At 43.5% G+C, this 12,538-nt stretch overlaps 1 protein-coding gene across 1 annotated transcript; it reads right to left on the reverse strand.

The window, feature by feature from the left end:
* Positions 1-5,408: 5,408 nt before the first annotated feature.
* LOC125155733 (T-cell surface glycoprotein CD1a-like) lies at positions 5,409-8,152 on the reverse strand. The gene is given in 5 exon segments (XM_047841290.1): positions 5,409-5,503; positions 5,836-6,114; positions 6,314-6,592; positions 7,280-7,546; positions 8,092-8,152. Coding segments are annotated over 5 exon segments (981 nt in total).
* Between the last annotated feature and the right edge of the window lie 4,386 nt (positions 8,153-12,538).

Raw genomic sequence — 12,538 nt, forward strand, 5'->3', positions numbered from 1 at the left:
GTAATCCAAAATCTGCCAAACAACAAGAGTCCAGGGCCAGATGGCTTTCCAGGGGAATTCTACCAAACATTTAAGGAAGAGTTAACACCTATTCTCTTGAAGCTGTTCCAAAAAATAGAAATGTAAGGAAAACTTCCAAACTCTTTCTATGAAGCCCGCATTACCTTAATTCCAAAACCAGACAGAGACCCCACGAAAAAGGAGAAATATACACCAATTTCCCCGATGAACATGGATACAAAAGTCCTCAGCAAGATATTAGCCAACGGGATCCAACAATACATTAAAAAAAATTATTCACCACGACCAAGTGGGATTTATACCTGGGATGCAGGGCTGGTTCAATATCCACAAAACAATCAATGTGGTTTATCACATCAGTAAAAAGAACAAGAACTACATAATCCTCTCAATAGATGCAGAGAAAGCATTGGACAAAATACAGCATCCTTTCTTGATAAAAACTCTTAAGAAAGTAGGGATAGAAGGATCATACCTCGAGATCATAAAAGCCATATATGAAAGACCCATATATCATCCTCAATGGAGAAAAACTGAGAGCTTTCCCCATAAGGTCAGGAACAAGACAGGGATGTTCACTCTCGCCACTGTTATTCAACATAGCATTGGAAGTCTTAGCCTCAGCAATCAGACAACACAAGGAAATAAAAGGCATCAAAATCGGCCAGGAGAACGGGGCGCCTGGGTGGCGCAGTCGGTTAAGCGTCCGACTTCAGCCAGGTCACAATCTCGCGGTCCGTGAGTTCGAGCCCCGCGTCGGGCTCTGGGCTGATGGCTCGGAGCCTGGAGCCTGTTTCCGATTCTGTGTCTCCCTCTCTCTCTGCCCCTCCCCCGTTCATGCTCTGTCTCTCTCTGTCCCAAAAATAAATAAAAAACGTTGAAAAAAAATTAAAAAAAAAATCGGCCAGGAGGAAGTCAAACTTTCACTCTTCACAGATGACATAATACTATACTCTATATGGAAAACCCAAAAGATTCCACCAAAAAACTGCTAGAACTGATCCATGAATTTAGCAAAGTGGCAATATATCAAATCAATGCATAGAAATCGGTTGCATTCTTATACACCAATAATGAAGCAACAGAAAGAGAAATCAAGGAATCGATCCCATTTACAATTGCACCAGAAACCATAAAATACCTAGGAATGAATCTAACCAAAGAGGTGACAAATCTATGCACTGAAAACTATAGACAGCTTATGAAAGAAATTGAAGAAGACACAAAAAAATGGGAAAAGATTCCATGCTCCTGGATAGGAAGAACAAATATTATAAAAATGTAAATACTATCCAAAACAATCTACATATTCAATGCAATACCTATCAAAATAACACCAGCACTCTTCGCAGAGCTAGAACAAACAATTCTAAAATTCACATGGAACAAGAAAAGACCCCTAATAGCCAAAGCAATCTTGTAAAAGAAAACCAAAGCAGGAGGCATCACAATCCCAGACTTCAGGCTGTATTATAAAGCTGTAATATCAAGACAGTATGGTACTGACACAAGAACAGACACTCAGATCAATGGAACAAAACCCAGTACCCAGAAATGGACCCACAAATGTATGGCCAATTAATCTTTGACAAAGCAGGAAGGAATATTCAATGGGATAAAGACAGTCTCCTCAGCAAGAGGCTGAAGTGCTGGGAAGACTGTAGAGTGACATGCAGAAAAATGAACCTGAACCACTTTCTTACTCCACACAAAAATATAAACTCAAGATGGATGAAACACCTAAATGTAAAATAGAAAGCCATCAAAATACTAGAGAAGAAAGCAGGCAAAAACCTCTCTGACCTCGGCTGCAGCAACTTCTTACTCAACACGTCTCTGGAGGCAAGGGAAACAAAAGCAAAAATGAACTTTTGGGAGCTCATCAAAATAAAAAGCTTCTGCACAGCAAAGGAAACAATCAGCAAAACTAAAAGGCAACCGATGAAATGGGAGAAGATATTTGCAAATGACATATCAGATAAAGGGTTAGGATCCAAAATCAAAGAACTTATCAAACTCAACACCCAAACCAAATAATCCATTGAAGAAATGGGCAATAGACATGAATAGACACTTCTCCAAAGAAGACATCCAGATGGCCAACCGACACATGAAAATATGCTCGATATCACTCATCATCAGGGAAATACAAATCAAAACCACAGTGAGTTACCACCTCACACCAGTCAGAATGGCTAACATTAACAACTCAGGCAACAACAGATTTTGGCAAGGATGCAGAGAAAGAGGATCTCTTTTGCATTGTTGGTGGGAATGCAAGCTGGTGCAGCCACTCTGGAAAACAGTATGGAGGTTCTGCAAAAAATTAAAAATACAACTGCCCTACAACCCAGCAATTACACTAGTAGGCATTTATCCAAGGGATACAGGTGGGCTGTTTCGAAGGGGCACATGCACCACAATGTTTACAGGAGTGCTATCAACAACAGCCAAAGTACGGAAAGAGGCCAAATGTTCATTGATGGATGAATGAGTAAAGAAGATGTGGTGTATATATACAATGGAGTATTACTCAGCAATCAAAAAGAATGAAATCTTGCCATTCACAACTACGTGGATGGAACTAGGGGATATTATGCTAAGTGAAATTAGTCAGAGGAAGACAAATACCATATGACTTCACTCATATGAGGACTTTAAGAGACAAAACAGATGAACTGAAGGGAAGGGAAACAAAAATAATATAAAAACAGGGAAGGGGACAAAACGTAAGAGACTCTTAAATACAGAGAATAAAAAGAGTGTTGATGGGGGGGTTGTGGATGGGGGGATGGGCAAAATGGACAAGGAACATTAAGGAATTTACTCCTGAAATCATTATTGCACCATGTGCTAACTAACTTGGACGTAAATTTAAAAAATAAATCAAATAAAAAATTTTTTTAATTAAAAAAAAGTAAAATGTATTAAAATGAAAAATTAAAAAAAAACTAGAGTAACTGAAATCTAACCATGGACATCTCCACTAGCACTGCCATTGAAATGGTCAATTATCCACAGAGGCTGTCTGTGCTAATGGACCCACCTAGTTGCATTGATTTGTAACCCCCAGACCCACCAGCTCACTGCTATTCATAATGAATGGCAGGGTGAGTGCTCTGATATGTGTCACCCATCGCATGTGTCCTGTGAGGCTGAACAAGTTGCTGCTCTGCATTTCCATGGTAAGTCCCACACTGTAAACATGTGTCCTTTTCAGTGTCTATTTGGTGCCACATTTTCTGCATTTACATGCACTTTCCTGGCGATTTCAGTGTTTCAAAAGGCCCTGAAGCCCAGAGCTGCAGGGCTGACTGGTGTTCCTAAGCCCAAGAAGGTGAGATGAGCCTCACTGACAAAACTCCTGTGCAGGTAGGTCCTGCTCAGCTCGCGATGCAGAGTCCTGTGCCTTTGAGTTCAGTGGTAATGAATCAACAATGCGGTAAATCCAGGAAAAGGAAATTCTTGATGTCTATGTGGAGCCACCTAAGAAAATGTTAAAGGAACATCTAGGATGTTATGATGATGCCACGGAAAAGAGGGGGAAAGAGCTCAATATGAGGATTCATGAGATGATGATGATGATTTCTAGCTGTTTCTAAAGGCATCATGGGTAGCACAGTTGTGAAGTTGAAAGCCAAAGACAGGGGCGCCTGGGTGGCTCAGTCGGTTGAGCGTCCGACTTCAGCTCAGGTCACGATCTCACAGTTCGTGAGTTCGAGCCCCGCGTCAGGCTCTGGGCTGATGGCTCAGAGCCTGGAGCCTACTTCCGATTCTGTGTCTCCCTCTCTCTGCCCCTCCCCCATTCATGCTCTGTCTCTCTCTGTCTCAAAAATAAATAAACATTAAAAAAAAAATTAAAAAAAAAAAAAAAAAAAAAAAGAAAGCCAAAGACACTGGGGATCAAAGTAACCAGGTCTGGAAATGTCACAGTTCTGAGCTGGTATTTCAGGATAGGGAAATGCAACATACAATAAATTATTTGGATGTGTGTGTGTGTGTGTGTGTGTGTAAAATAAGGTGTCTTTAATCAAAAACACACAGGAAACAAGGCTGTGTATTCATCAGTGGGCAAGTGTTGCAGGCAGAGGCTCCCATGATCCCAACCCCCTATTAACTCCAGGAGCAACGGCTCACTGTGGCTGATTCCATGTCCTCAGGGACTGGGACACAGCAGCCACCAAAGTGAGGATGCTCTGTATGCCCTCTCCCTGCCGGACCCCGTTCATTCCTGAGCACAACACTCTTACTGGCTTTTCTGGACCCACTCATTTCCCTCCAGGGACTTATTCGCACTGCTACCTCTCAGGCACCACATTTGTGCACCTGTGGATCCCCTGCTGGTTTTGCTAAAATGCAAATTGTGATGCAGTGAACCTCAGCTGAGGCCAAGCCCCTATATTGCCAACAAGCCCCAGGGTGACATCTCTGCTGCTGTCCTGAGGGCCTCAAACAGCCAGGACCTGCATGTGCCCTCCTCCTTTTATCCACAACAGGTCCACTCCAACAGGTGTCTGTGTTTAAAGAATAAGACTGTTCACAAACAAAACTGTGTTTTCCTCAGAGGCTCACAGATGTTCCCAAGGAACAATGAGAGTGTCAAGTCTCCAGGCAAAGTGAGAGAAGACTTTTAACAAGAAGAACATCAAACGTCTCAACTACTACAAACACGACAGGAGGCAAAAGAAGAAAAAACTATGAAATTGGCATCAATTCAACACAGACTTTTATTAAGGACATATTCCATGCAGATGAGATTCCTTGCCAAGGATACAAATATTAGAAAGACATGGGCTTTGCACTCAAGCGGCCTAGGAATTGGAAGGGAAAAAGGATGTAAATCTGGAGCAAAAAGGATGGGAAGTGAGGCGCAGATTATCCACAGTGCAGGTTAAAGTGGAGGAAATTCACACCAGGCAGAGACCGCTTCCTCTTGTGGATCAGGGAAGGCTCCCTGGGGGAGGTGACACAGATGCCTGTGACCCACGGAGATACTCGGACTTCATTTTACTCTGAGATAAATTAGAGATTTAAGCCCCAGCATCAGGTCAGAACAAGAAATCCTGCTAAATTACACTTAACTCATCTTGACAACCCATCATCGAGCAGAGAAAAAAGACAAAAGTTGCACACAGAGACTTGCAAATCCATCACCACTGAGCTGGGTTTAAGTAAGTCCTGACACCTGGGCTGCCGGGATCTTGCTCTAAAGGGAGGCCAGTGAACCGATGTCTCCAGTGTGTTTTCCTGGGAAGATCAAATTGGAAATTGCTCTGCAGCGGGTGTAGGTGAGGACAGCAGGGAGAGGGGCACGGGGAGGAAGAGGGCTGAGGACAGAGAGGAAGGTAAGGAGACACATGGGAAAGAGCAGGAAGGTGGTTCCAGACTTACCGACGCTTCCAGAGCCAGAACGCAAGACCTGCCAGAAGCACCAGGGGCACGACCACCGCCAGGAAGACCAAACCCACCGGGCGGTGCTGCTCTGTGGGTTTGGTGCAGACGGTGTCAATTCCCATCCATCTTGGGTTCAACTGCACCTTCCTGGTCCTTTTTGCTCCTGTCACCCTCTGCCTCACCAACCACCCTTCCTCCTTCTCGTTTCCCATCCCTGCTCAGAGATGGACACTTCACCAAACACTCTGCTTCCTCCCACATCCATTGGACCCTCACCCTCAGCTCTCCATTTCTTGCATTATTAATTTTATGTCCTTTATGATCTGCAGTCCCTAGAATCCCAAATGTTTCATCTCACTCTCCTGCTATGCTTCAGGACCACCCACCCCCTTTCCCAGCTGGACCCCTACCCTTTCTCACCCCAGTAGAGGACCATGTCCTGGCCTCCTAGACTGCTGTGTCTCACTCGGCAAGACAGGCCAGCTCCCTCCCTGGCTTCCACGTCCAAGGACGTCTGAAGATACCATGTCCCATCAGCATGGGGCAAGCTGTCGCCTCATTGGGTGCCCTGGTGGTCCTGGTCACCCCGCATCCACGTCACCCACACTGGCTTTGGGTAGAAGCCAGAGACGTGGCACACGAGGAGCAGACGGCCAGGCCCCGGACTGGCGCCAGTGGACAGCCAGGCTTCTGGCCTCACTGCAGAGACAGGACAGGTATTCTCAGACTGAGAGGGTACGTCTTCACATCACATTAGAAATACACATCTTTCCACCTCTAGGAACCTGTCACCATCATCCCCTGACCCTCTTGGCCCCCACTCCACCAAATTTGAGAATATGGTGCAAATTATGAGTGCACGGAGAGATAATGCTTGGAGAGAGGGAGCAGGACTGACCTTGTCGCTGAAGGTCTGCCTTCCCTGCCTCAAGAAGACCCAAGAGGAAATGGGGGCAGATGTCACTAATATTTGCTTGTATTCGTAAGTTGACCACATGGTACTGATTGAATAGTTTGGAGACCTGCTGAGCTCTCCTTCCTCCCTTTGGAGATGGCCACCATGACGTGTTCTGGAAGCTCACGAGGTCTGATCCTTGATACGCAATCTGCATGAAGCCTGCTGATGCCTCTCCAAAGTGAGAATCGCAGCCTCTTGCCAGCTGTACCTGAAAGGGATCTGGGAAGAGAGAATGTGAGTTACAGGAAAGGGAGAGGGAAAGAGATGAAAGGAGATGAGTGGAAGCAAAGGACGGAGGAAGCAGAGGAGAAGTTGAGGGCATTGGACAGAATGGAACAAATCTGGTTTGAGTGGAGACTCAGACAGAGGGGAAGTGGTGGTCGCTGGAGGCAGAAGAAAGGTAAATTACTGAGAAAGGAACACATGCTGGAGGAGAAACAGGAAGGATGTGGGCAGAGAACAAGGAAGGGCTCCACAGGGGAGCTGTGATAAAATCATCAAGGGTGAGGGGAAGGCAGTGGGCAGAGGGAACACCTAGACAGACAAATGTCTCTGATGGGTCTGAGTGGGGAGAAAAGCACATTTCAAGGATCAGTCACAGAGTGAGGAAGAGGAGAGTCTCTGGCTGGAGGCCAGGGAATGGGGTGGCCATGGGAGACTCTGGTGAGAGACAGGAGAACACAGCCTGATGTCAAGGAGAGGAGGGGAAATAGCAGAAGGCGTGAAGCTTTTCAAGTTCGGGGTCTGGCTTCTGCCTCCTGAACACACGGGTGTGATTCTGTTTTATGATGGGGAGTTGAGAGGTTCAGCAGCCAGGGGAGGCTCTTTCCTGGAGGAAGAAGGAATTCATGGAGACGCGCATACAGGCCACCTCCATCCCACCTGTCCTGAGGGACCCAAGCTCACATTCAAGCTGCCATTGACTGGCATGGTCCTGAAATACCAGAGGAAATCTCATGGAGAATGTGTGAAATGACTTTTCTTGTTCCATTAGCTCCTCATTGCTGAAGTTGCCCCTGGACCACGGCCACAGAAAAATGAAAGCGCCCGTCTTGCTGGCCCAGCCACGAGTCTGCAGTTCATCCAGCCAAGCTGAGCCCTGATTCTGTGTCCACGAACGGTTGCAAAAGGATGTTGTCAGGATGGTTCGAAAAGAGATTGGCTCTTGGAAGTCTGTGCCAGAAGAACAGATAGACACTGGGAAGGAGAGAGGATGCCAAAGAAAGTTGCCAGGGAGGGGCCCAAATCTAGAGGACAGGGAGCCGTACTTCTCTCAGGAGACATGTGCTGCCCCGGAGTCCCAGGTTTCGTACCCAATTGTTCAGAAAAGTAGAGGGTCTTGGGGTCAGGGGTGCTCAGGAAGGAGCCAGGCTGATACCACTCACTCCCCAGATGCTAGGAACCCACACCCTGTGTGCCCACATGCACAGACACAAATGCACATATGTACACACACACAGAGTCGCATATGTATGCACAAGCATACACACATATGCAAAAAGATGTACAGACACATGCAGACACACCGAGACACAAACAGGCACCTATATGCACATACTCCTATGTACTTACACACCCATGCAGACACACAAGCACATGTACACGTGCAGACACACATGTGCACCCACAAAAACACACAGGACACATACGAACACACACAGGTATGCGTATGTGCGCATGCACACTTTACACCCACTGAGCAGGACCACCGTCCTCACCATCGTCACTGTCACCACCTGGGACAAGAACTGTGAGCAAAGCCATTTGCAGAAACAACATCTTATTTGCAGATGTGCTTTCTTTCTCTCGGAAAGTGGGTCTTTGGCGTCTGTTCTCACAAACCTCCCCACACGCAGCCCCTCTCTTCTGACTTCCTTCTCAACACACACGCCTTCCCTGAGTCTCCACCCTCGACCCTGGACACCTACTCAGACTCTCACTTCCCCTCCGGGTCTGACCCTCCTCTCGGCTTCCAGCCTCCATCCTGCTCCCTGAGGCCCTGATTCAGGCCCTGTTCAGGCTGGGGAAGAAGTCTCATGTGGCATGGAAAAGGGACCCTACCTCTCGTGCCTTTTCTCCTCATCCAGACAGTAACCCATGAAGACACACGACTCCCCAGCACCCAACCCTGGACCCTGCTGTCACCCTGTCCCTCGTGCCCTTGGGTCAGTCCCCATGGACTTCCTTGCCTGTCTTACCCCTTCTGCAACCCATTCACATCTCTGACTTCTCACTGTCCTTGTTCAAATACAAAACGAAGCAGCTTGATTTGAAGGTCACCTTCCCTTAACTGGGGGGACAGGAGTCTAATCATGCAAATAATCTCGCCTTCTTGCGGGATAGAGAGGGTCCGTGTGAGAGAGGACCTCACTTGTGATGAACAGAGAATTCCTCACTGACGGGGGAAGACTTACATTTCTGGGGGAGGTTGGAACTGCAGTTAGGTTAAGTTAAACAAGGTTTGGGAAATTGGTCTGACCCAAGGCACCATTTTGAGTCCATGGGTTTCTCTTAATACTTGTTCTATTTGCTTTTCCAGATGTCTCTTGATTGCCTGTGTAACAGTATCAACAACCACCAATTCACCAATGTTTTTAGGGGAGAATCAGTTGCCATTAGTGAGACCGCAGGACACTGAAACATCTATGAATACTGGTGTGAGGTGACATCTCATTGTGGTTTTGATTTTCATTTCCCTGGTGATCAGTGATGTTGAGCATATTTTCAAATGTCTGTTGGCCATCTGGATTCCTTCTTCAGAGAAACTTCTATTTATGTCTTCTGATTATTTGTCCTTTTGCTGTTGAGTTGTACAAGTTCATGATATATTTTGGATACTAATCCTTTATCAAACATGTTATTTGTTAATACCTTCTCCCATTCCATAGGCTGCCTTTTAGTTTTGTTGATTGCTTCCTTTGCTGTGCAGAAGCTTTTTATCTTGATGTAGTTTCCATAGCTTATTTTTCTTTTGGTTTCCCCCGCTTCCAGAGACATAATAAGTTAGAAATAAATTTCTGTGTATAATGTCAGAGACATTACTGCCTGGATTTTGCTAGGATGTGTATGATTTCAAGTCTTACAGTATGGTATAAGAAAGTGGTCTAGTTTCTATCTTTTACATGTGGCTGTCCCATTTTCCCAACACCATTTGTTAAAGAGACTTTCTTTTTCCCATTGCATATTCTTGTCTCCTTTGTCAAAGATTAATTGACCGCAAGATCGTCAGTTTATTTCTGGGCTTCTCTAGTCTCTTGCATTGGTCTCTGTGTCTACTTTTGTGCCAATGCCATACTGTTTTGATTACAGCTTTGTAGGATAACTTGAAATGTGGAATCGTGATTCCCCCAGCTTTGTTTTTTTCCCCCAAGATTGCTTTGGCCATTCAGAATCTTTGGTGCTTGCATACAAATTTAGGATTGCTTGTTTCAGTTTTGTGAAAAATGCTGTTGGTATTTTGAGAAGCATTGCATTAAATCTGTAGGTTGCTTTGCATAGTATAGCCATGTTCCCAATATTTGTTTTTCCATTCCATGAACCTGGAATATCTTTCCCTTTCTTTGTGTTACCTTCAATTGTTTCATCAATGTGTTATAGTTTTCAGAGTACAGGTCTTTCGCCTCTTTGGCTAAGTGTATTTCTAGATATGTTATTATTTTTGGTGCAACTGTAAATGGGATGGTTTGCTTAATTTCTCTCTCTGCTGCTTCATTATCTTTGTATAGAAATGCAAGGGACTTCCCCATATTGGTTTTGTATCCCATGACCTTAGTGAATTCATGTATTGGTTCTGGTTGTTATGGGGAGGAGTTTTTAGGGTTTCTACATGTATAGTATTGTGTCATCTGCAAATCGTGAATATTTTTCTTCTTCTGGGCCAATTTGGGTGCCTTTTAGTCTTTCTCTTGTATGATTGCTGTGGCTGACACTTCCACTATTATGTTGAATAAAAGTGGTGACAGTGGAGAGTGGACATCCTTACCTTCCTCCTGACTTTAGGGGAAATGCTCTCAATTTTTCACCATTAAGTATGATGTTAGCTGTGGGTCTGTTACATACGATCGTTATTATGTTGAGTTATGTTACATCTACATCTATGTTGTTGAAGGATTTTATCATCAATAGATGTTGTACTGCGTCAGATGCTTTTTCTGCATTTTCTGAAATGGTCATATAGTTTTTATCCTTTCTCTTGGTGTTATGTATTGTGTTGATTCATTAGTGAATGCTGAATGACACTTGTACAGCAAGAATAAATTCCACGTGATCATGAGGAATGAATTTTTAATATATTGTTGGATTTGGTTTGCTAATATTTTGTGATGGATTTTGGATCTTTGTTCATCAGAAGTGTTGGCCTGTAGTTCTCTCTTTTTGTAGTGTCTTTAACTGCTTTTGGTATCAGGGTAATGCTGGCTTCATGGAATGAATTTGGAAGCTTTCCGTCCTCTCCTATTTTGTGGAATAGTTGAGAAGAATAGATATTATTTCTTTAAATATTTGGTAGAATTTTCTTGTGAAGCTGTTAGTCCTGGACTTTTGTTTGTTCAGAATTTTCTCCCTGCTGATTCAATTTCATTGCTGGTAATTGGTCTGCTCAAATTTTCTAGTTATTCCCACTTCATTTGGGGGGATTATGTGTTTCTAGGAATCTACCCATTACTTATAGGTTGTCCAGTTGGAGGCCTCTAATTTTTCATAAAATTCTCTTAAAATCCCTTGTATTTCAGTGGGGTCAGTTATTGTTTCCCCTCTTCATTTCTGATTTTGTTTGAGTTTGCTCTATTGCTTGCTCTTTTTTTAATGAATCTCGCTACGTGTTTATCAATTTTTGATCTTTTAAAGGACCACCTCCTGGTTTCATTGAACTGTCTTCTGTGTTTTTTTTTCCATATCATTATTTCTGTTCTAATCTTTCTCTTTTTCCTTTCTTCCACTGCTTTTTGTTTTTATTTGTCCTTTTCCTATCTCCTTTAGTTGTATGGTTAGGTTGTTTGTTTAATAATTATCTTGCTTCTGGGGTGCCTGAGGCTCAGTCGGTTGAGCTTCCAACTTCAGCTCAGGTCATGATCTCGTGATCTGTGAGTTCAAGCCCTGTGTCCAGCTCTGTGCTAACAACTCGGACAAGAAGCCTGGAGCCTGCTTCGGATTCTGCGTCTCCCTCTCTCTCTGCCCCTCCCCGCTCATGCTCTGTCTCTTTCTGTCAAAAATAAATAAAACATTTAAAAAATGTTTTTAAAATAATTATCTTGCTTCTTTAGAGAGCCATGTATTGCTATAAACGTCCCTCTTAGAACTGCCTTTGCTGCATTTCAAACTTTTGGGCCATTGTGTTTTCATTTTCCTTTGTCTCCATGTATTTTCTTTATTTCCTCTTTGATTTCCTGTTTGACCCATTCATTCTTTAGTAGCATGTTATTTAACCTCCATGTATTTTATGTTTTTTCCAGATTTTTTTCTTGAGTTTCATGTGTAGTTTCATATGGCTTATGTCAGAAAAAGATGCTTGGTATGATTTTGATCTTTTTTAAATTATTGAGACTTGTTTTGTTGCCTAATATATATTCTGGATAATCTTCCAGGTGCACTTAAAGAGTTGTGTATTCTGCTGTTTTAGGATGGAATGTTCTGAATGCATCATTTAGATCTATCAGATCCAAGGTGTCATTTGAAGCCATTGCTTCTTTGTTGAATTTCTGCTTGGACGGTCTGTCCATCAATGTCATTGGGGTGTTAAAGTCTCCTACTATTATTGTATTACTATGGACTACTTCCTTTATTTTTGTTACTAGCTGATTTATGTATTTGGGTGCCTCCATGTAGGGTGCAGAAATATTTACAATTGTTATATTTCTTGTTGGATGATTCCCTTTAGTGGTATATAGTGTCTCTCTTTGTCTCTTGGTACAGTTTTTATTTTAAAGACTATTCTGCGTGATACAAGTATTGCTACCCTGGCTTTCATTTCACATCCATTTGCTAGATAAATTCTTCTCCATGCCTTCATTTTGAATCTGCATGTGTCTTTAGGTCTGAAATGAGTCTCTTGTAGGCAACATAGAGACAGGACTTGTTTTTTTTTATCTATCTCATCACACTATGTCTTTGGATTAGGACGTTTAATCCACTTACATTCAATATATCTACTGATTGGTATGTATTTAT

The sequence above is a fragment of the Prionailurus viverrinus genome, chromosome F1, assembly GCF_022837055.1.
Source record: "Prionailurus viverrinus isolate Anna chromosome F1, UM_Priviv_1.0, whole genome shotgun sequence".
NCBI lineage: Eukaryota > Metazoa > Chordata > Mammalia > Carnivora > Felidae > Prionailurus > Prionailurus viverrinus.